This window comes from Thunnus thynnus, chromosome 23, assembly GCF_963924715.1.
Source record: "Thunnus thynnus chromosome 23, fThuThy2.1, whole genome shotgun sequence".
Lineage (NCBI taxonomy): Eukaryota > Metazoa > Chordata > Actinopteri > Scombriformes > Scombridae > Thunnus > Thunnus thynnus.
The window spans coordinates 19,687,979-19,711,256 of NC_089539.1; the positions used below are offsets into that span (position 1 = coordinate 19,687,979).

Genomic DNA, 23,278 nt, shown 5'->3' on the forward strand with positions numbered 1-23,278 from the left:
ACAATCTAGTTTACATTCAATTGTGTTTTGGGTTTATTTTACTGGAATTCTTTCCCAAAGTTTAAATGTAATACAATCTGACAGATTTGAACACTCGAGCGCCAAAGAAAAGACTGAAACCGTTTGTATATTTAACCCAGTTTTAATTAAAACAAGCACATTGAGAAGGACGAAGAAGCAAGTGAAGCAGTTTGTTCCAGTGGTACATTTATTGAGGGTTATACAGTGGGGACACCATGATATGAAAACTCTGTAATTCCTTTCACTTTTTTTTTCTCAATAAGCATTGATAAGGGCAACAACTAGACAGCAATGTCATACTGATACTGCCTCCGAAGTGGGTAAGGAATAAAATGAGCCGACTAGTACTAAGACAGAGAAAGGAGATGATAAAACACCTCTGTTGATAGATACATTGGATGGCTCAAAAAGGGAGAAAACTGGAAATGATGAAGAATAAATGTGGACAGGCGGCTGTATTAGAAGAGATACAAGATTTCTCACCATTTTTGTGGAATGGACGGTCTATAAATGCTTTCATTTTTATTGAAAATTTTTCCAAAAAGAAAGATCCATCCACAATGATTTCTCATATCAAAAATACTGTATATCAATGGGTCTATGGCTACACAAAGAGAGAATACACACATACAATATCCAAATATGTACAAGTTGTATGTGAGCTGAAATTAGCAAATTCATTATATACACAAAGACTTAAGTCCCGGCAATATTAACCCCAAGATGAGCACAGTGTAACAGCCTCTCCAGTGCCGTAACGCTGCCAGGATGTCAGCACTGGCCGAGCTGTGCAGTCCAAATGATAATTTACAGTCCAATTACTTGAGAAACATGTGAATGTGTTTAATGATGGGTTCATATGCTCCTCTTGAAGGTGTGTTCATTTAACAGTGTAGTGCTGTGACAAAAACGTAAGTCCTAGCGTCCTTTTTTATCTTGTCTTTGTACACAATGTGATGGTCAGTGAGACACCTGTGTTGGGAAGAGAGAAAAAAAAGGATAGTAAGATATTGACAATGAACATGTTTCAGCTAATAAAGTGCACTCAACAGTTTCTGTAATTAACTCCTCACTCCTGATAAATGTTAAGTTAATTGAGTAGGAGATAATTTGAGAAAAGAAAACACATTAAGTAAGTCTGACCTCTATGTAAATTCAGCCATTTAAAGGAATATCTTGACATTTTGGGAAATATGTTTATTTGCTTTCTTGAGGAGAGTTAGCTGAGAAAATGGACATCACTCTCCACAAGAAAGAAAATAAGCTACCAAAATGTTGAACTAATGCTTTAAGATAAAAACTAAAACAGAATAGAGAAACCTAAAGCGATTATGTGCAAGTAATGTTTTTCCTAATCTAAAATCAAGATGCACTATGCCACTGGCAACTGGTAATTAAATACTCTCTGTTTATCTCAATATAAACTATTCATAACTGCCTTGTTTACAACATTTCTCATTCACTGACAAAAGCAGTGAAAACATTAGCAACATTGGCCTTCAGTGGGTTTTATGCTTTATGAATTATTAATAAGCTACACGAATCCCAATTTTTGCTCAGCAAGTCCTATTATTGACTTCAGCTTTCAATACAACTGATAAAAGACCATCTTAAATGTTGCTTAGATGCTTGTTTTTATAATTTAATAATCTCAGGACAATTTTATAATGAGCATCGCAAAGTTTTCAACTTAAAGTCAAAGTTCTATAATTATATTGGCCACATAGGATTTTATTTCTCACATACACAAACAATATGTGTAGAGAAAGTAGGCTGGCATACTCACAAATTATAATTATTTGAATAAAATAATAACAATAACAAAAACATATATAAAAGGATAAAAAATGGGATAAGTTTCCAGCTAACCTGTCTAGTGGCTGCTCTGTCTCTGGACTTTAGAGCCTTTGCCATTTCCAGAGTCCTCGCTGTGCCGTTTGACACTTGTGTGTGTGGTCGTGTGGTGTTCAGGCCCTGAAAAGACAAGAACTGGGTTTTAAAAAGCAGCCCTGAAAACACAGTTTAACCATCTCACAGACTAACTTATAAGAAAAAGAGACATAGCTTAGGATAAAGTATTGATACAAGGCTTGAGAGTCTGAATGTTTTCATCCAAGCAAAGACACATCTTCAACAAAATGAGAGGAATTCATGAGTAAAATCCTCAGCTGTAGTAAAATGTAAATTCTTGGGCCTTTTTTTTCAGTCTAATAGCACATTAACGCACCTTTTTGAATTGCAGGAATCTGTTGGGTCCCTTGTGTGTAACACATCATATTGGTACTGGTGCCTGCATAACCTGGAACTTCAAGCACAATACAAAGACATTGCAATAAGTAACCTGAGGGTAACAAATAAAGCAAAACTAATGAGGAATAAAGAGGTTCGAGTGAGCATAAGGCACTGGAACAAATGCGTAATGTGTTCAGACAAATGAGACAGATGAATTAAATATGTAGGAGCTGAGGGTCCCCACCCTGCTGGTGTGTGCCGATGCTGGTTTGTGAATCGCCCTGCAGGTACATCATGACACCGCTTTGCCAGTCTCCCTGGGAGTGAACCTGCATCTGATAGCCTGAAAAAAATAAAAATCAAACAAAAAAAAAACAAATGTTAGTCAACTTTGCTGCCAACAGCTACGGAGGAAGTTATGAACAGCTCAGAAGTTTGTGAGATTGAGAGAGATGTAGGTCTTGTGTCACTTGCCAGAAGGAGTTGCGGCGTCATGTGAAGCTTCGACAGAGAATCCCATCACATCTGAGGACGCGTCGTTGTTGCCATTACCGTTGGCGTTGGACGGAACTGTAGCCAAAAGGCCTGCGGACACAGACAACAGACAGCCAACATAAAGAAAAGTCTCCTGATAATGAAGATATACTGAATATACGGAAGATATACTGTTGGTAGAAGCTATTTTTACAATAGTTATCTATCCTGGAGCAAAGCTAAATGACATTTTAACACCACATGAGCTAGACTATAATATAAGTTCTAATCCAGTGTCGCTATATAAATTGTACAGTTTTATCTTGTTATATGCCAAATACCTGGAAAAAATGTCTTTTTTCTCTTCTTTTAAAAACATCTCTGGGGCATGTACATAAATCTGTACCATCAAATGTGATGTTGGGTGACTAGCTAAACCTGTCCATCATATAAAACCGCACTTGACTGTTAGCTTGTGTATTTTAGTAGGTAGAACGGGTCAGAGCTATCTGTTAGGATGGTAGTTCGCAAAACCTTATTCCAAAGAATGTGGCTGCGGTCTGGTTTATTCATTTCTCCCTTGTTCTGATCTAACAATGCAGGTGAGGGATGTGTGAGTGGAGGCCAACTGCCAGCAACAACAAATCAGAGGGATTTGATTAAGATTCCTCTGTAACACCCCACCCAAATATCCTGTTTCACTTGGGAATCTTTCACATTGTAGATTAAAACACTCAAAACTCAACAAGGAGGTGACTTCCTCTTCACATTCTGGACACCAAAAACCTGTTTAGTTTAAGATGGTTTAACCTACATGATTGTCTGTTGCTCAACTTCTAAAAACTCACTTTTTAGTCTTTGATTTTTTTAAATATCCCCTTTATAGTTCACCTCCATCCTTTCAAACTCATATTTATATGTTTGCTTTTGTGGTAAATTTAATCTGTTTATGTAGTTTTCCGCCCTTTATTAACTGCTTATCAACTGAACTAATATTGGTATTGTCACCATGGGCAGGGAAGTCTGGATATCTTCAGTATGTTTGACTTCAACTGGTGATCCTGCTTCATATTAATATTAAATATGCTTGTGAGAATGTAGTCCAGTAACTAGTGTTGTGTACTTACCGAGGCCCCTGTAGCAGGAGAGCTGCTGATAGATCTGCTTCATTCTCTCAATGTTGAGACGACTGGCCTCTGCATGGTGCACCATGGGTTTGGGATAATGGACTCCGATAATACATTTGGCTCCCTTCTGCACACTCTCCGGAGCATTCCAGGGATCATAAATATACTTTGCTGGAAATCCCCTCAGAATGGGCAGGTAGCGCCTGAGTGAAGAGATGGAGGTTTAGTGAGCATGTAGGTTGGTATAATTTACATCTATGAAAAGCAAAAACATCTCCTACATCTACTTTGGTGGACTTAGCCAATACTGGTCTGTGTGATCGAGTCGAGACATAAAAAATGTATTTTTTTTGGCACAATTACAAATACAGTTGTGCAATTACATTAGTCCTTGATTGAAGGCCAAATACACCAACAATTTTAAGTCTGGGTAGGGTCAGAATTAAGTAGATTTAACAAACCGTATGTAATCTCCGTTGGGGTCTGTACGTCGGCCGAAACCCACGGGGCAGTAGCAGTGGAAGAACTGCTGGAAGAAAGAGCTGCAGGAGAGCCACATCCAGCTGCCTGCGTTGACGCTCCAGTCCGCATCCAGGAGCAGCTCCTCAAACACCTGAACACACACAAAAACACAAGGCTCATGTTAGCTGAGAAAACACTCAAACGTGCTCTGCATCATTCGGTCCTCCTGAGCTTTGCAGGTCCCACCACTAGAATACAAAGGATTCAATATTTTTGGTTTTGATTGAAAATCGAAAATTAGTGAAAATTGGCTAAAGGATACTACTAGTGGATACTGTCTGTGCTCAGCTACTAGCGAGAGGAATTTCACTTTCAACTGCAGTGAGCGATGTCTTCTGGATTCATGGGGGACTCAAAATCTAGGAGGAAATTTAAAAGGAAATTGTTCCTTTTAATATATAAAAGTACACTTTGTTTCATTGAAAAGGGGTATGAACCAAAAGGATGAGTCATGAGAATAAATTAGATCATTCCTGAAGAGAAAAATGGTAGCAAAGAAGAAGATACAGTAAAAATAAAATAGGATTTCTAAGCAACATCGGCCTCGATGGCAAAGGGGTCCTTGAGCTACCTCTCACTAGTCTTACGGCTCTAAAGTAAGACTCCAGATGACAATGAAAGACTCCAGAGAACAGACTATCAGCAATGCTGCACCACCCCTATTAACTGGCGGCAAGTGAACCGACTTGGCACAAGGCCACAATGTCAGAGCGGAGGAAATTGGTGGTTGAAGAAGCGCGCCAGCAGGAGGAGATGGCAACAAGTCCGAAGGCTGTTTTCCTTGCAAAACAAAATGAATGGATGCAGTGGGACCGAAGCACCAAAGTATCTCCATCAGTGGTTTGGCGAGGATCCAACCTGTACTCTCTGCCCAACTCCAGTGACTCCCAAACACATCATGACAGATTGTAAGTTCAGCCTCATGCAAGGCCACTACACCTGGCAGCACAATCAGTCCTGAAGAGTCTGGCAACAGCTCTTGAGAACAAGCAGTGGGCGACCAACTCCTTGCCCCCGAGAGCAACCAATCCCCTGAAGGCAACAACATTCATCCAAGAAGCACAGAAAAGGCCCAAACATCCTTCTACCAAGCCAGAAACAGGACACCTATGTATGGCCCACGACTGGAAGATGCTGGTGGATATCGGCCAGCAGCTCATCTTTTCACCTTAGATTGCTTCCACCAACCTTAGGCCAGATTTAGTAATCTGGTCCTTTCACTGTGACGTCACCCATTGTTTTGTGGACTCCTGTTTTGAAGCCTTGAGTTTGCCATTTTGACTGTCGCCATCTTGGATTTTAGGAACCAGAAATGATGACAAGTGACCATATTTGTCAATCACAACGTAGCCATGCCCTAAAGCATACCCTGCTTTGTCGTCAAATTTAAATTAAATGGGACCATAATTTACAAAGTGAACATCATGCTGTCTTGAAGACTCGAAACTAGCAACGGAGACCATAAACTCATTAACTGAAACTGTTTACTAAGGTAATAAATCAAGTGAGAAGTAGGTTCGTTTTCTCATAGACTTCCATACAATCAGCCAGTGGAATCGCCCCCTGATGGCCATTAGCGAGAATGCAGGTTTAAGCCACTTCTGCATTGGCTTCACTTTTCAGAGCCAGAACTACCTGCTTGGGTCCCCTTCACTGAAGACTACTTACATCATAGAGCTCACAGTCCCGTGGAAGGACTCGGTTGAGGACGCCTATGAGCATAAGAAACTACACTGCGCAGAGCTGGAAGCAGAAGCAAAACAGCGTGGCTTGAACACCAAAGCCTATCCCGTTGAAGTGGGAAGCAGAGAATTTGTGGCTACTTCAACCATCAGACTGATAAAGGAACGAAGAATCCAGACAGGCTCTGTGGGAGACCATCAGATCAGTCCCAGAGGCGGTTAAAAGAACCTCCAGAGATGTAGTGGGTGCCCACTTGAGAACCCCCACCTGTCAAGCATCTGCTACTCCCAACAACAAGGTGAATCTCATGTAAGTGCTCATCCCCTAATAGCACAAGGTACAGTTTAACATCACGTCATGTGTTTTTGATTCGGATAGAAATGAGAATTCAAGGTGACAATATGAGTAAAAATTTCAATAACCCTATTTTTATCCTCCCATCCTGTTTATCCACATTGTCTACCTTCATGCCCTCCTCCCAGCTGATCCACAGGTCTCCTCTGGTCAGGAAACAGGCCACAGCGTGCCTTGCCAGGTGGTGGATCCAGCCTTCTTGCCTCAGCTGGGTCATGATGGCGTCGATCCAGGGAAAGCCAGTCCGGCCTTCTGCCCACTTGGCCAACGCCTCCGGGTTGCGATCCCAGGGGATCTGAACGCAGATGGGGTTACTCTCCATCTTGTCAAAGCAGGGGTTGTTGGTGGCTGCCGTGTAGAAGAACTCGCGCCACAGAAGCTGACCATAGAGTGAGAGAGGAGGGGAGCTGTTCTTCTTCACCTTGTGGGGTTAAAGAAGTGGCAGAACACACGTTATGGTCTCAGGCATTCAGAGTATTAATCATTACATCAGAAGCACTGAAATTAAGTGTTTACAACCATGCTAGCGGCTCTGTGAGGCTCTACTTCAGCACAATCAATTCGGCTGGTTGTTAGTTTGTACCAGAACCCTCCTTTCTATTATCAGAGATGTCCTGAAGACTTACCTTCCTGTAGAGGTCGGTGAGTTTGAAGTAGAAGAGACGACAGGAGAGGCAGCCGAATCGCAGGTATGGGCTGAGTCCTGTGGGGCTGGCGAGAAGTGAATTGGCGTTCATTCTGGGACGTTCAAAGTTGGCTACCCAAGCCTGAGTGAAAGACAGTCACAAGATCAGATATGGAGATGCATGAGAGAAAGTCATAACATTTGACAAGGTTTCTATCAAGGTTGTCACATTGGGAAAAGGAGCAACAAGAGACTGAAGCTCCTATCTAAAACCTTGCGTTACATAACTGTAAAATCCAACTGCTTTTTTTTAATCCATGTTTTAAGAAAGGTTTTAAAATTCTTCGGCTTATCTGATTGGACTGACCTTCCTCTCCAAATGCCTCTCTAGTCGTGTGAGGGCTTCAGTCTCTCCCCCTGGCCACACAGCTGAGGACAAGCCTTCAGTATCAAACCCTGCAGGGAAATCAATAAAATAACACATTAATATTCAGCCTTTCATTTTCATTTTTCGTGTCTCTATCGTAGCGATCATATATCTCTCTGACTTCACTTACCCAGCTCCTCCAGGGAGGGGACCCCAAACTTGTCGTCATGGTCTTCGGATAGCGGCGTAGTGCATTTCCCCATGATATCAGCTGTGATGGACTCTGCAGGGACTTCCACTGCGTCCATACGGCTGATGAGGGTTTGAAACCGCTTGTAGGTAAGTGGGGACTGACCCCCATTTAACTCTATGATCCTGGATGGGTCAAATGAGAACAAAAGGGTCAAGAGTCAAGGACATAATAGATGCAAAGAAGTTCAATGTGGTAATTTTTTATGGGTCTAATAACAATGAAATGATAAAACAAGTATGCAAAGAAAATACTTTAATCTAACTATCACAGATGGGGTTAATCCAAAGCAACTTAACTTTCTAGACTTACTACAGTATAAAACACACTGAAAATGAGAGATTACTCACTTGTCCAGGTCATAGAGTGTGTGGGAAATGCGAACTGTCACCTCCACTCCAGCCTCAGAGGCCAGTTTCTTAATAGCTGCATCTCGTTCTTTCCCAAAGGGCTCAGAGTCATACTCATAAGACAGACGAGAAATCTTCCATTCCTGGTGAACAATGGAAAACAAAAAGGTCAAATAAGCTACAGAGCAGAATATTTTGGGTTTGCACACTGTGTTGAAAGCAGCCTGGTGTTGTAGTTTGGTGATTAAATCAGATGAACATGTCACCTTGAAAAGTCTGGGAAAGACATCAGTGGGTTGGCCTCGAATCACAAACAGGCGAGAGTTGAGCTTACGGAGGCTGGAGTCCAAGTCCTCAAGACTCTGCAGTAAGAACCTGGAGGATGACAGAAATATAGAGTGGTTAAAACACTGATATTAACAAACAAATATTCAGAAGAATGTCACTGAATCTAAAAGGTGTTTAAGATGGACAAAGCAACAGAAAGTTAGTTGCGAATTCAAGTTTTCAAAGTTGTGTCTCCAGTTCTGGTTGAATATTTAAGGGGAATGATTATTTTAGGGTTGTCCTGGATAACTGCAGTAAACTAAAGCAGTAGATTTAATTCAATTTGCTCATTAATATGCAAATGTATGCACCACGATGCAGCAAAATCTAATAAGCAACCTGCACAAAGAATCAAACTTTGAAATAAAATATTACTGTTCAAAACAAGGTGCTGACACAAAGGGTTAGAGTTGCAACAATTAATTGACTAATCAGCAACTATTTTGATAATTGATGAACGGTTCAGTCCTTATTCAAACAAAAAAAAGTTTCTGGACTGTTGGTTTGACAAAACAAGCAAACTGAAGGCATCACAGAGAGCATTTTCACTATTTTTTAACATTTAATAGACCAAACAAATGTTGATTGCAGCCCTACAGAGGATCTTACATAGTTTGAAGATATGAAGTCAGGGACCTACTATAATTCATCAAATGTCTAACATTTAATTTTCTTTTTTCTCTGGAGCTGACAGACAAATGCTTGCATTTCATGAGCAACAAGTTAAAATATTCAGGTTTCATCTTTAACAGGAGTGTTCGACAAGAGTACACAAGAGTACTCTACGAGCCTTGAGTGCATTCATATTCATTGCTGTGAAATAAAAAGCGATGTGAGTGTTTTAATAAAATTCAAAATGTGTCTGCAGACAAAGCCGAAGGCTCAACAACAACGTCAGCAGAACAAGTGTGTGTGTGTGTCAGCAGTAACGTCTGACCAGGCTAATGTCACAAAGGGAGGAGGACAAACGGCCACCTTAATGGTGGTGAAGGAGCCCATTTCTGGTAAATGTGTCACTGTTGGTTAGATAACAAAGCCACAGACAGAACAAAGTGGAACCAGACATTCTGGACAACTATTTCACAAAACAAATGGATAAAAGCAACTGCTGACACATCAGGGAACACTTCAATGAAACAGTGCATGAGAAGCAGTTTTATTTATTTATTTTTTTACCAGAAAGAGTGCACCAAAACCCCTCGAAACCTTTGAGACTGTTAATGTAGATGTAGGCTTGAAATTCATGTCATGGCATATGTACTTTTACATTGTGACAGCAATATATATCGGGAGCTGCAACAATTAGTCCAAATTCACTGATTCCAGCTTCTCAAAAGTGAATATTATATCTGGTTTATTTAGTCCTCTATGTTAGTAAACTGAATTTCTTTGGGTTGTGGACTGTTGGTTGGGACAAAAGGTTGCACTTTGGATTTTGGGTAACAGTGATCAACATTTTTTCCCCATTTTCTGACATTTTATAGACTAAACAACAATCACAATCACCAGAGGACCTCATTTTGGGTAATCAAGTGAAATCTGACAAATCACAGTACTTCATCAGATTGATGCAATTACATCCAATTGTGTAAATCAAATATTACCAAACAGCATTATTGTCTGCAACGCTCTAATAAAAATAAGGTATACTGAGGGGAAAGTGTACAATACTTTACATATATACTTACAGTATATGCAAAAATCTTTGACAGGAAAATCACAAATCACTTTATGGTATAAATTTGCAACCCTCTTCAAGCACATTAAAGGCCTTAAGTTTCGATAACATAATTTCAGACAGTTTTAAGAGATAGGATTTGATTTAACCAAACCAATGAATGGTAGGATTGGGTGGTATCAAGGTATTACAGTATACCAGGGTATTTAGAAATCCCGAAGGTAAGGTGAGCTGAGAAAGATGGTGACTGCGTCCTATAACTTTATCTTGAGATGACTTCTTCGAAACTACAAAAGCAGTTTATTAGACACATGATTTTATTCAACTGCCAGTCTGCCACCACCACCGCTCAGCCCACTGATGTGTCGCCACGGCAACAAGTGTCATCACGTCCTCCAGCAAGAATCTGTGGAGGAAGGGTGCTTATTTCCTATCTATTCATTTTTCTATGGGCCAGCAAGTAGGCTAACTGCATATTTGACACAAAGCATTGTAGGCTTAACAATGTCACACATGCGACAATGACAGCAGCTCAGCGTTTTTTGCACAAATACCATCATATACTGTTTACCCTGGTGAATGTCAGGAAGGTATGAAGGTATGAAAGAACAGATACCACTCAAGCCTAATGAATGGCTCAACTCTGAACGGCTTCGTCTTTGAGTACATATTTCTACAGATGATAAACTACTTTCTGCATGTAGTTCTGTGCCTTGTATACTTGACTTTTGGCACAACGTATAATTTCAATCCACATTTATTTTGTTAGATCTCTCATGAGAAAATAAAATTCACGTTCTAGTAAAATGTGTGAATTAATTTAAGCCGATGCTGTCTTTGCTTGAAGCGTGCAAATGTCCTGTTATGTAAATTCTGAATAATAGTACTCTTGACATGAGTTTGCTCACTTCACGTGTTAATTATTCCTACGGACAAATTAACGCAGACAACTTTCCACCCTCGTTAATTGTGCAGAGTTTCAAACCAGCAGTACTACAAAGTGAAATTAAATGATTTTCCTTGAGGGCACCAATTTTCCTTTTTTGTAATCCGGACATAACTCAATTTAACCTCCACTTTGCACGAATAAACAAACATGACCAGGTTACTGTGCTCAGGCGATAGAGACGCATATAGTATTTCTCTCACACACACACTCCAAAGCTGTCTTTCTCTTAACGAAATTTCTGTTAATTTGTAAAGCCAAAGCATAACTTTTTGTTTCTGACAGTGTCGCTTCTGACAAAACATGACTGTGATTCATCATTCATTTGGAAAAAAACAGACCCTGAGTTCATGCTTGAGGCTGAATCATGCAGCCAGTGAATGAGTCAACCAACCGGCATCTGTCTTAGTTTAATCATCACTGTATGTGACGCCAGTGAACATAAACAAAACACACTGACCGAACAGAAGCATTTTGTTACTTTTAAAACAAAGTGATAAATGTGTTTCATCGCTGCTCATTTCTATAAGTTGAACTGTGCGTCTGTTACCAACTGTAAACATCCCAGTGTGGTCAGAAACCACAGATACACACACACACACGTGCACACAGAGCGGCAGTAATGTGGTGCTTCCCGTGCTGTTGCTATAGGTACCAAAGTTCGTAGGTGGAAGCTTCCTGTATCATTCAGGTCTATTCATGTCTTTCACCTATATGAAAGCCAGGTGGGTGCTGCAAGCGTACTGTGAAAACTTTTCTTACTGACGGTGAGGTTAAAATACTTTTCTCATCTCTTTCCTATTTATTACCATAACGTAGATGTTTCAGTCGATAAATGACGAGGTTTGACGGTTGTTGCTCAAAACTTAAACCCATCACCCACCATCATTTCTTATCAGGGGTTCAGTCAGAGTTACAGTAAAAAAAAAAAAACTTGTTTTCACACAGTTTGGCAGTTGTGGAGACTGAGGATTTATCAGATTCTGGTTATGTTATTTGTTTTGTGGGAAACAGATAAGAGGGTACGTCAGCATTCAAATGTGCATCATTTGAACTCTACAGAAACAGGCTACAATAGGAAAGCAGATCATGTAGAATCTGAGGGTTTTGGGCAGGAAGGAAGCTGTTCAACAAACACCATTTTTCCATCAACACACACCAAGTAAAACAACAAAATTATGTCCGTATGTTATATACACCCACATCAACCTAAATGTCCGACCTCGCTCTTCTGTTATGCTTGTACTGAAGGGTAAGTTCGGCCAAACTTCTAACGTAACCTCAGACGAATATGAGAAGCAACTTAGAAGTGAGACAAGCTCAGTGAGACAAAATCTGAGCCTGATTCAATTTGGGCTGCTATTCATAATAATATTTTCTAATTTGATATATAGCACAATAGGACGAATCTACAGGACATCACTAAAATATTCAAACCATTTCATTCATTGCAATGAAGTATATTACATCAATGCATGTGAAACTCAATTCAGTTTGATAGTTTTTAATTATAATGTGCTTGGAATCAATCATAATGTGTAATAAGATATAATTACGTCATCATGGTGCAATTACAGCTGCAATTTTGATAGTTTAAGTCATTCTTTTAAAAGCAAAAAAGCCAAACATTTAATGGCTCCAGCTGCTCAAATTTGAGAATTTACTGCACTTCCTAGTCTTAACATTTCTGTAGACTATATTGAATATTTTTGCCTTTGAGACTGTTGATCAGACAAAGCAAGACATGTGACGACATCGCCTCGGGCTCTGGAAAACTGTGACAGGCATTTTTCACTGTTTTCTGATGTTTTATAGAACAAATGATTCATGACTCCATGGAAAAAATGCATAAATTATAAAAATAACCAGCAGCCCTAGATACGATTCTACTGAAAGTCAAATAATGATAATATTGAAAATACTGCAAAGCCCCGGCTGCCACAGAGTTGTGGCTGCTGCATGTGAGAACGTTTTCAGTGGTGATTTCCTATTTTATACATATGGGAAGAGGTTTTATTTGTCTTGGTTTTTTTTTTTAATTGTACACTCACTGAATGCTTGAATGAATGTTTGTTTTTTTCCAGGAACGCCCTACCTCTACTCTCAGTTACATATATTCACATCTGGAAGCCATTTACAAGCACAGTCTTATCTAATGACCACTGAGCAGGCCTCTTACAGTTCAGCTAAGATTTATCTGAAAAGATTGAGACATGGGGGGGTGGGGGGTGGGTCACTCGTTCTGCTGACTGCCTGCCCTCCTGACCTCCCAGGTCAATGTGATGTTGCAAAGACAGACCATCTGACTCTTCAAAAGTGGGCTTCATCTATATCCATATGGGGAGTTTAGAAATTACAAGGCTGTATTACAATGCACATATAAAATTCTGTGTCTGTTTTCAATTATTGCTCTATGCAGTGTCCTCTGACATCCCCTACTTTCCTCCTACTTGTTATAAACATCTCTTTTATGGGGCAACTCCACAGTAATTACATCCTCATGAATATCTCTCAATTGAAGGAAAAGGTCTTTCTTTATCACGGGCCACCCAGCATTTCTCTTGTCAAACAGTTTAAAAGCATAAAGCAGTGACGTTAAAATGGATATCAGATGGAAGCAGCTTTGTTAGGATTAGCGGTAACGGTTTCACTGCTCGCCAGAGATAGTTGAGGTGCCTTGCAAAAGAAGAAGTAGGTCAAAAAGACGTGGAGGGTAGAGGGTTTTTACTACTAACACACTGACCTACTTCTGCCATGCGCTATGATGTCGGGGGAGGAGGGGGGGGAAGGGAAAGTTATTGACTGTGTCATCTGGCGCTGAGCCCCCTGATTCACTGAGAATCGGTGCCTAGATCTCAAGGACAGAACTGCTCAATACTCAAATCTTCACGAGGAATTCGAATGATAAAAACGTGAGCAGGAAGAAACGCTAATTACAGAAGCTGCAGACTATAGCGAGCTTCGCACCGCCTTTAGCAAAATCTGTCATTAGCATATTATTTAGTGATTGTGCTTATTCTTGCTTTGAGCAACATGAGATACAAAATCAGAGACATAAAAGTTGGAAGTGATTTCACTGCAGTTTGAGTCCAGTTCTTGAAATGACAAAGAGCCTACGCTGTTAAAAATCCCAACTGTGGCACATTATTACTCAGCTTTTACTCATGCATAAGCAAATATGTCAATCTCAGTGTTTGAAATATTCAGTGCATCAAAAATTTAGACATTTGCTCCAATAAATCTCAACAGAAGTGTTTCTAAGGACTTCTGCATGGATTTAAAATCTCCATTCGTGACACCAAACTGACTTCACAGAGAAGAAACATCTAAAAACAGCAGTAGCACACAGGGAGAACAATTTATTTTAAATTAAACAATTAAATTAAACATATATTTTAACATTATAGTCTCTTGACTTCAAAAAAAAAGAGAGATTTTAATCCTCTAAATATATTTTCTCTTGCGCAACCCTACTGTTTTCACAAATGAAGGGTTTTATGTCACGCACCTGTCTATATGCATAAAAAAATTAAATAAAAAGGGACTGAATCAGGGCATACCGAGTGATATGCGTGTGAGCTCTGCGTCACTCCGGGTTGTTGTTACATAACTGTGGAAGCATAACATGGATGCTCCATCCATAACAGGCGTGCTTTTTCTGCTGCTGCTGCTGCCCTACTCTTCGAGTGACGGCATGGGACCGCAATGCAAACCAGACCGCACAGCAGGAAAGGAAACAAAAAAAAAACATTTAACGAGACACCTACTGCACTGTAAAACCTGAGGAGCTCATTCATTCATGAAGAATCATCTGCCGAACAAGATAATTCCCACACAGAAAGCAGTTTATTTAGCTGACCGCAGGCTACGGCACACTTTCGTGGGGTTGTGATGAATTAATGTCTGGGTCATATATCAAGCTGGGTAAAAAAAAAAACCCATTTGTTTGTTTTGACTGTGAAAACTTTCCACGTAACACTGAAGGTTAACCCTGATTATATTTATGTTATAGGTTATAGGGTGAAGGCTTAAAAGGAGGACAAAGCCTGTGTGAGTTATAGGTTGTCAAACACACCACTAACTTTAACAGACCTCGCTCTTATCTCTGTCACATGATAAAGCTTCATATACTTAATTGTGTCACCGGACTGGACCGGCCTTTCCCTGTCTTGCACTCAAGCGAGCAAGCAAGCATGCACGCACACGCAGTTACTGACTGTCTGGAGTTCAGGAAAAGTCAGTTATGTAAAAACACTTTCATTTTCTATTCACCGATAAAATATGGATGCAGGTCAAAGTCTGACAACACTCTCCGCTCTGATGCACGGTGAGATTTCGCTGCTGTTCACTTCAATGCAGAAGAGGAACATACTGGTGAAACAGATGTGATTGTTTTCATTTTAAGCATCTAATTTCTCTTTTTTGCTTTCAGACTAAGAACTGACTCCATTACTTAGAATCCAAACAGATTAAAACAAAGCTTGTTAATTAATCACTCTCAGCTATAGCTAACAGAGAAGTCTGAGTGTGTCTGGACTGGATGTTTTCCTATTTCTAGTCAGGACAGTATTTTCAAACATGAGTTGCTCTGGACATTGGAAAGGCCAGAAGCTTGTACTAAGAAGCAGGATTTGGGGTTAGCGAAGTAACTTCAGGTTTAACTCTGGGTTTTCAGGATTACAGCAGTAATTCACTTCTTACAGGGGTTCATCACCATGGAAACTTATGCTGAACAGCTAACCAGGTAAACTTCAGAGGATCAGATCATAACTCGTCAACACCCCGACCACTGACCAATCAGATCACTGGAACAAAGGAGTTATCATTCCTACAGGATCCTGACATAGACAAAAGTCTTGAGTTGAATGATTTTACTCTCTGATTCAATCACTTCAGCTCAGAATAACACGAGACAACTGTGTGATGATAACTGGAATTAAAAACGAAAGATTGTCTTTTATTAGAAAAATAATCCACACACTGTTAATTAGCTCCAATGATTATAAATGCAACACTGTGGTCAGATCAACCACATCAGTCTTTAACTACTGTTCCACTCTTTGCTTTGGTAGCAGAAACAGTCTGGCATTAGTTTTAAGATTTTTTAATGAGCATGACATATTCAGAATGGTTTATTCATCATACAACTAAATAGCAAAAATACTAACTCTATACTTAAGTCATATATAATAAGTCCTAGACGTGTTTTAAGACTAGGCCTACTTTTAATATGTGGAAACCCCGACTCTTCCACATGAACGCGCTCGTAGCTCGATAGGAAAACTGGAAGTTGACTGAACTAGTTGATAGTCAGCTTCGTAGTACTGGTTATCTGGACGGCCGTTGTTAAGCTCAGTGTAGCTAGCTAATGAAAAGATATCCTGAGTATGTCGAACTTACTTTGTAGTAAAGACCCCGGGTCTCTAACCCCTGCAGAAGGAGTAAATAATGATATGAATGTGATTTACACTGCCAGAGTCTAGTAACACAGGTCTCAGTGGGTCTAAATTGAAATGAGCTGGGGAACCTTTATGTGATATGATATAATGTGAGAGTTTGGGAAGTGCTGCTGTAATGTGTAATGATAAACCGTTTTATAAACATTGAAGCATCGGCATGTAGACTGTGACCTAGTTTGGCTATAATTACCGTCTAGCAGGGAGGTAAGGATCAACACACCAAAATACTGTTTAGCAACTTGAAATGTTACCGACTGACGTGATATTATAAATTATATGTGTCTAGAGATGTAATTGATGTTTCTTCTGCGTTTGATATTTCATTTAATGATGATTACTGGGAAAAGATTACAGTTTTACGTACGTCTACATCTAAGGATGTAATCAGTTTCGGAAATTATCTTTTTGACTCACCTGCCAAGAGGACCGGTAGATGAAAAAATCCACCAGCCAAGCATATTTTTTACTGGCCTAAATAATAAATTGGGGTTTTTTTGTGTCATATGTACAGTTTAGCATAGAGCTACGATGTCAAGTAGCTGGTGAACAGTGCAGCGAAACTAGGAGCACTCGAGACGGTTTGAGTCTTGAGCTCCTTCACCTTGAGCGCTCCTACAGTTAGACGTGAGTAAAAAAAAAACCATATGGTGCACATGTCTACACCGTAAGGACAAACATGACTCATTTCCCCCGAGACATCGTGCCAGATATTTTATTACATGACTATTTTGGTGCAAACATTTAGCCGCCAGTGTGGCAGACGGAAAATCTACCCACATTTGACGCTTGGCGGATGTTAATTTCGGACTTTGGATGTAATGGAGAAGTGCAAACTTGCATTAGGAGTGCACTATATAAATCAATCGTCTGATAATTTGACAATTATTGCTTGTAGTGTGTAATGTTATCAAGACAAATATAAAGATCCTGGCTGATATATCAGTGTAATATAGTCATGATTCCATATTATCTGTTATAATTCAGATAATAAAAGCTTATTACTAATATAATTTATCCATCTTTCTGCCCATTCATCTGTGACAATTATCAGGATCAGATTTATGTGACATAACAAAAACAAAACTTTAAGTTTGACAGTCAAAAACTCCTGTAATATAATGAATGCAAGAGAAAAGCTGTTTGACAAGGCTACAACTAATTATTTGTCACATCATTTCTACGTTTGACATGAAATAAGGTGAAATCACCTCTTTGAGTGACTACAGACACTTCAAAACAGAGCCTGGAGACATCTGCCTCTGCACCAAGAGGCATCACAGGCATAATAGCTAAAATCAAGGTTGCAACTAATTATCATTTCATTATTGATTAATCTGCAATTATTTTTCTCATTTCATTAGTTCATCTATTTGTCTGTAAAATGTTTCAAAAATAGTAAAAAAAAAAAAAAAAAAAAAAATGCCATTCACCATTTCTTAGAGCCTGCAGTGATTTGCTTTGTTCGTCCAACCTACAGTCAAAAATCTTGAGATATTCAACTGACTGTTTTATATGTCGAAGTAAAACAGCAAATGATCATATTGGAGGAGCTGGAACCAGAGATTATTTGACACTTTTCCTTAAAAAAAATGACTGAAACGATCAATCGATTATCAAAATACCTGCCAATTAATTTTCTGGCGTTCGACTAATTGATTAATCGACTAATCGTTGCAGCTCTAGTTAAAAACTAAACAAAAACATAATGGAAATGATCAGAAACCATATTAGGGTTGCAACTAATGATCATTATTCTCTATCAGTTATTATCAATTAATCGTTTTGTGTATGAAATGTCAGAAAATTATGAAAAACTGTGATCAGTATTTCCCAGAGCCCATTGTGACATCTTAGAATTGCCTGTTTTTCCCCAAAAACCATGAGATATTCAGTTTGCTATCATATATAACACAATAAAGCAGCAAATGGTCACATTTAAGAAGCTTGAACCAGCAAAAGTTTAGCATTTCTGCTTGAAAAGTGACCCAAAAAATGAACCTAATCAATTGGTTAATCAATTAAACCAGCAAAAAACATCACGTTGATGTGAAATGCTCAAAAGCTCAGTGGATACATGACAATATAGCACATTAAACACATCATGCATTTATGCCTTTAACCTTTGACAACTGCTTATATGTAAACATTAAGAAGGAGGATGAGTGCTAAGGCTTCTTTAATTTAGTGCATACATGTGTGCATGCTGTGTGTATGGTGTTGCTCATCTACATCTCTGTCTGTGTGCGGTTGGGTGGATGCAGGGGATTTTGCTTTACTCACCTCCACCTGTTGATCCCAACGTTGGAAGATCCCGCGAACCAGGGGTCGAGGATGTAGACGCAGCGGACTGTATCCGCTCCCAGCAGAGATTCCTTGAGCGACGGGTTGTCGTGGAGCCGCAAGCCCTTCCTGAACCAGTGGATCGTATTAATGACCATTACTCAACTGGACGAGTCCTTTTGAATGATATAAAGTCTTTTTGTGTGTGTGCTCGCTCCGCTCTTATTCCGACTCACTGACAGTTTTTAATATATATATATATCCAAGGAAGAAAAAACGGGGACAACAAGGCCACTTGGGAATCCAAATGTATAGCGAGTGTATGTATGCTGTTGGAGCATACAACCCTTTGATTTCACAGTCCAACTTTTCAATTCAACCTTGCTCTAAAAGCACCTTTTCCATTATGTCGAAGAATTTAGAAACCGTTGACTGCTGAACCATTTGGGCAGCACGAGACAGCGCGCGCTCTCCGGCAATGTGACAGGCAACCCGGCGGGCTTTAGGACCTGGTTCGCTGACGGGCGATAGCCGGGCTTGTTGTATAACTTGTTTTTCTGAATGCTGAAATGATGCGCGTAAAAATACACAACGATTCACCGGATATGCACTTTAAACACGTAATTTAAGCAATGTTGAATAGCAGATTAATAAACTGGTTTGAATTTGAGGCAGCTGGTGTTTCTAACGACCACAAGACACCGTGGCAAGACCGGCTGCTCCCCGCCGCGAACACCGGGAAAAGCTGGTTATGTAAACACAAATTACAACTGCGATTCTGTCAAATTCGTCGTCCTAAATTAACGCAGACCGATACTTAGCTGTCGTAAACCGTTCTCTGGTTCGTATGACTTGTCTCCTTCGTTGACGAGCTGATGTTTTGAGCGGCTATATCAGAAATTTTCTCTCCCAACTGTCCACGAATAGCTGCTCACTCTCCTCGCCGCACCTACAGTCGTCAATCCGCCCACTAGACGACGCGCACGGCTCCGAGCTCTGTGATTGGTCCGTGTCACTGCGTGCGGTCCTCGGCGTGGTCACGTTTCTACAGCGTGCTTCCTCTGCCCTAAAAACAGGCAAGACAGTTCACATGTACGGTCAACATAACTGGCGGTAATAATAGGCAGTCGTGTGGCTAATTTACAATGCTGCCAATAATTATTTTACGTGAAGACGGAAGTAAAAACTACTTCACTACTTTCTTTACTTGAAGTATGACTTGCCCATATGGGGTGTGCACATACACTTATAATACATGTTATATTACATGTTATATAAATATTTAAGGAATATAAACATTTAAATAAAAATTATATCTATGTCAGGCTATAAAACCTACTGGCATGTTTACCATAAGAAAACCCGGAAAAGCATACGACGGCTGGCATAAACCGCGCGGACGGGGCTCACGCGTGTGTGCATGTGTGTGTGTGTGTGTGTGTGTGTGTGTGTGTGTGTGTGTGTGTGATAAATCCGTTGTTATGTCTATAAGCTAACATTCGTCGCCAGTTTTTGCCAGGAAGCTGTTCCACATGGTGGCAAAAATTATTTCAGCGGTCAATGCAAAGTTTAGAAAAGACTGAAAAGTTGAAAGTAGTTTTGTGTGAAGCGGCTGCCGACTAAGGTTATATAGCTACTGTATATTCATAGGCCAAGGCTATGGTCAAAGTCAAAATTATATACATGCATGTGCTATCTTATGGTATAATAGTAATATTACCTGCCTATTTACGTATTTATGTGTGTTAAAGTGGGTCACACATGCACGCACCAATCTCCATACAATGATAATAATAATAACAATAACAATAATAATAATATATTTCTTCTTCTTATTATTATTATTGTCGTTGTTGTCATCAGGCTATGTAATACCTCATTTGCCTTTAACTCGGTTTTCGTTCTTGTCAAGATAAGAAGTGCGTCACAATATTATCTTATATAAATAGGTTTGTAATTATGCAAGACGTAAAATGCTGCCTTGGACTGTAGAGGAAGTGCCGTGTTTTGGCCACAGGGTGGCAGCATAACATCACACCACTAACGCTGGCCAACTCTATGCCTGACAAGACACTGATACATGATGAGTGGTTCATACTGGGGGCTTCATTTTCAGTATTTTACACTTTGTGATGCAGTATTTCTATTAGTGCTGCACAAGTCTCTCAATTAATAAAATATAACAATATATGATTAAATATAACTATAACTTACACTCACCAGCCACTTTATTAGAAACACCTGTGCAAAAGTGTTCCTAATATTTTGCCCCTCTCATGTATGTTAATGGAGTAGACAAAATATTAGGGACACCATTCAATATAATGCACTCCAGTACACCACCACCATCCACTAAAGCCTCAATAATAAACATAAAGTAGAATTATTACCTTTCTGTCAATGTCAACAAAGATTGTAAATGTATAAGCATCATAAATGTACAATTTATGGCAGAGCTGTTGTATTGGATTGCATTGGATTGCACAGATGTACCTAATGAAGTGGCCGGTGAGTGTATATACAGTACATGTATGTCGAATTTGGAGGTATCAGAAATAATAACTTTATTTGAACAGTACAGTCAAATAAGAACAAAATATGTAAAAATATTAAAACAAGTCAAAGAAGAATTCTACAATATACAGAGATAAGTCACTGTAAAACAATATACTCAAGGCTAAAGATTATAACATAAAGCCCATCACATAAATGCAAATCTAAAAATACATGAATTCATAAATCACTAAATGAAAAAACGTGACTGTATCGAATGACTAGAGAAGCGCAATCATGTGATACAGTCATTCTGCTGGCAAAATACTAACAATTTATCATCTTGCTGGGAAAATCATGATCATTTTGCTGTTACCAGGCAACCAAGGCTTAATAAGTGAGGGCAAGCTTTAGAGGACCACAGTGCATGTAGAGAAGCAGCTGACAGCTGCCCACCTCCACCGCTCTCACCTGAGTTAGTCAGCAAGATATGCTGCATTGCATCAAGAGCTCGTGGCGGTGGCACGCTGCTGAGGAGGAACTCAGTTAATGTCACAGAATGGAGAACAGGATTGTTCTCATAGTGACATCTGCTTACAGGGAAACCTCTTTATAGTTGGAGTTCTTGATCAAAATGCGTAATTTCATCAATAACGGAATCAATCATACACGTTCTCCAGAGATTATCCTCATTGGAATTCAATATCTTCCCATTTTACAGCTAAATAATTGATATTCAGTCAACAGAAATCTTGCTAAATTGGTCCTTTTCATCCCAAAACATCTTATCCAATAGCATTTAGAAGCACAGTGCATTTCTGTGAAGGGTCTTGACATATTAATATATTCTTTGCTCAAAAAACATACTGGACATCTTGATTCTGGTAATGTTATTTATCAATCAGTCAGTTTATCTGTCAGCGAGCATCACATCATTTCTCAAAAACATCAATGTACGCCTTGAGTCCAATGTAGGTTTTGGCAGTTTTTGGCATGAGTAGTGCAGTGTCATGCAAAGAAAATATGAAAGGGCCTTTGGCATGTTAGGCAATGTGGCAGATGGTTGGTCCAGCTCAGACGTACAAGGAGAAGCCCCAGCAGAATGGATGAATCATCGGTCCACCAACTGTTCCTCTCAGCATGTCCTCAGAATTCAACTCGCTCACTCTTTGTTTTTATGGCCTGACAAAAACATTGTCTTATGGACGATAAATCCTTATGATGATGATGATAAAGTGGTGCTACACCCAGAAGCAGGACTGCAGGTCTTGGTTAGCAATGGACGTTGGAAGAAGTTACATCTCTGATCTCGAAAAGCTCAGAGCAACGTGCTTTGAACATTAAAATATTTATAGGGATCTGGAGAAAAGCTACTTCTGCTGCAGACCCGCTTTCACTGCTCAATTAAAATGATCAATAGTGGACTCCTGTAAGTATGCATGCCAGAAAACAGCAGCTTGTCTCTGCAGGACCCAGGACTGTGTATTTCATCATTTCACCATTCAGAATCAATCACAACAGATTGTGAGGTTCATTCAGAAATTTGGTATTTCATCCAGATTCTATAAAGCTTAAAGTGGAAGTCTGGCAGTGTGTTATTATCATTATTAGTTGAGCAGTATGAGAGAAATTGCAACTTCCTTGGTATGTGTCAATATTGTGGATGAAAATCTATGATTAATTGAAATTATTTCCACTTTAAATCACAGGCTGCTTTTTGCACACAAGTCCACTCTTTACTGACACCAACAGAGCTGGTAATCAATGATAGTAAATAAAAAGGTGGGGAAACTGCTGCATGGCTGTAGGTACCTAGAAAAATAAATGATATTTATCAAAAAAGGGACTGCTCAAATTGTGACACTCTCCTCCATTTGGACTCTGAAAATGTGATCTATCACCTGAATTTCAAAATAAAACAGGCAGTCCTATATTTTTCTCCTAATTTTCTTCCCACCATCATAATTCACATTTCCACCATGTGTTGTCTCAGCTGGGGATCCACCTCTCATCCTGACACTGCCATGATCACTTCACTGCAGCTATACTACAAATAACAGATTGGTTGGCACAGCAGCCTACGTGTGTAT

General features: G+C 39.6%; 1 protein-coding gene across 1 annotated transcript; it reads right to left on the reverse strand.

The window, feature by feature from the left end:
* Window positions 1-187: 187 nt before the first annotated feature.
* LOC137176197 (cryptochrome-1-like) lies at window positions 188-19,665 on the reverse strand. Its single transcript, XM_067582330.1, has 14 exons — window positions 18,696-19,665; window positions 8,272-8,380; window positions 8,006-8,148; window positions 7,596-7,780; window positions 7,406-7,494; window positions 7,040-7,180; window positions 6,523-6,834; window positions 4,316-4,467; window positions 3,855-4,057; window positions 2,728-2,838; window positions 2,498-2,596; window positions 2,249-2,326; window positions 1,891-1,995; window positions 188-993 (listed from the first exon to the last, which is right to left on the reverse strand). Exons 1-13 carry the CDS (start codon window positions 18,851-18,853, stop codon window positions 1,895-1,897), a joined length of 1,881 nt encoding a protein of 626 aa, XP_067438431.1. The 5' UTR covers window positions 18,854-19,665; the 3' UTR covers window positions 188-993; window positions 1,891-1,894.
* Between the last annotated feature and the right edge of the window lie 3,613 nt (window positions 19,666-23,278).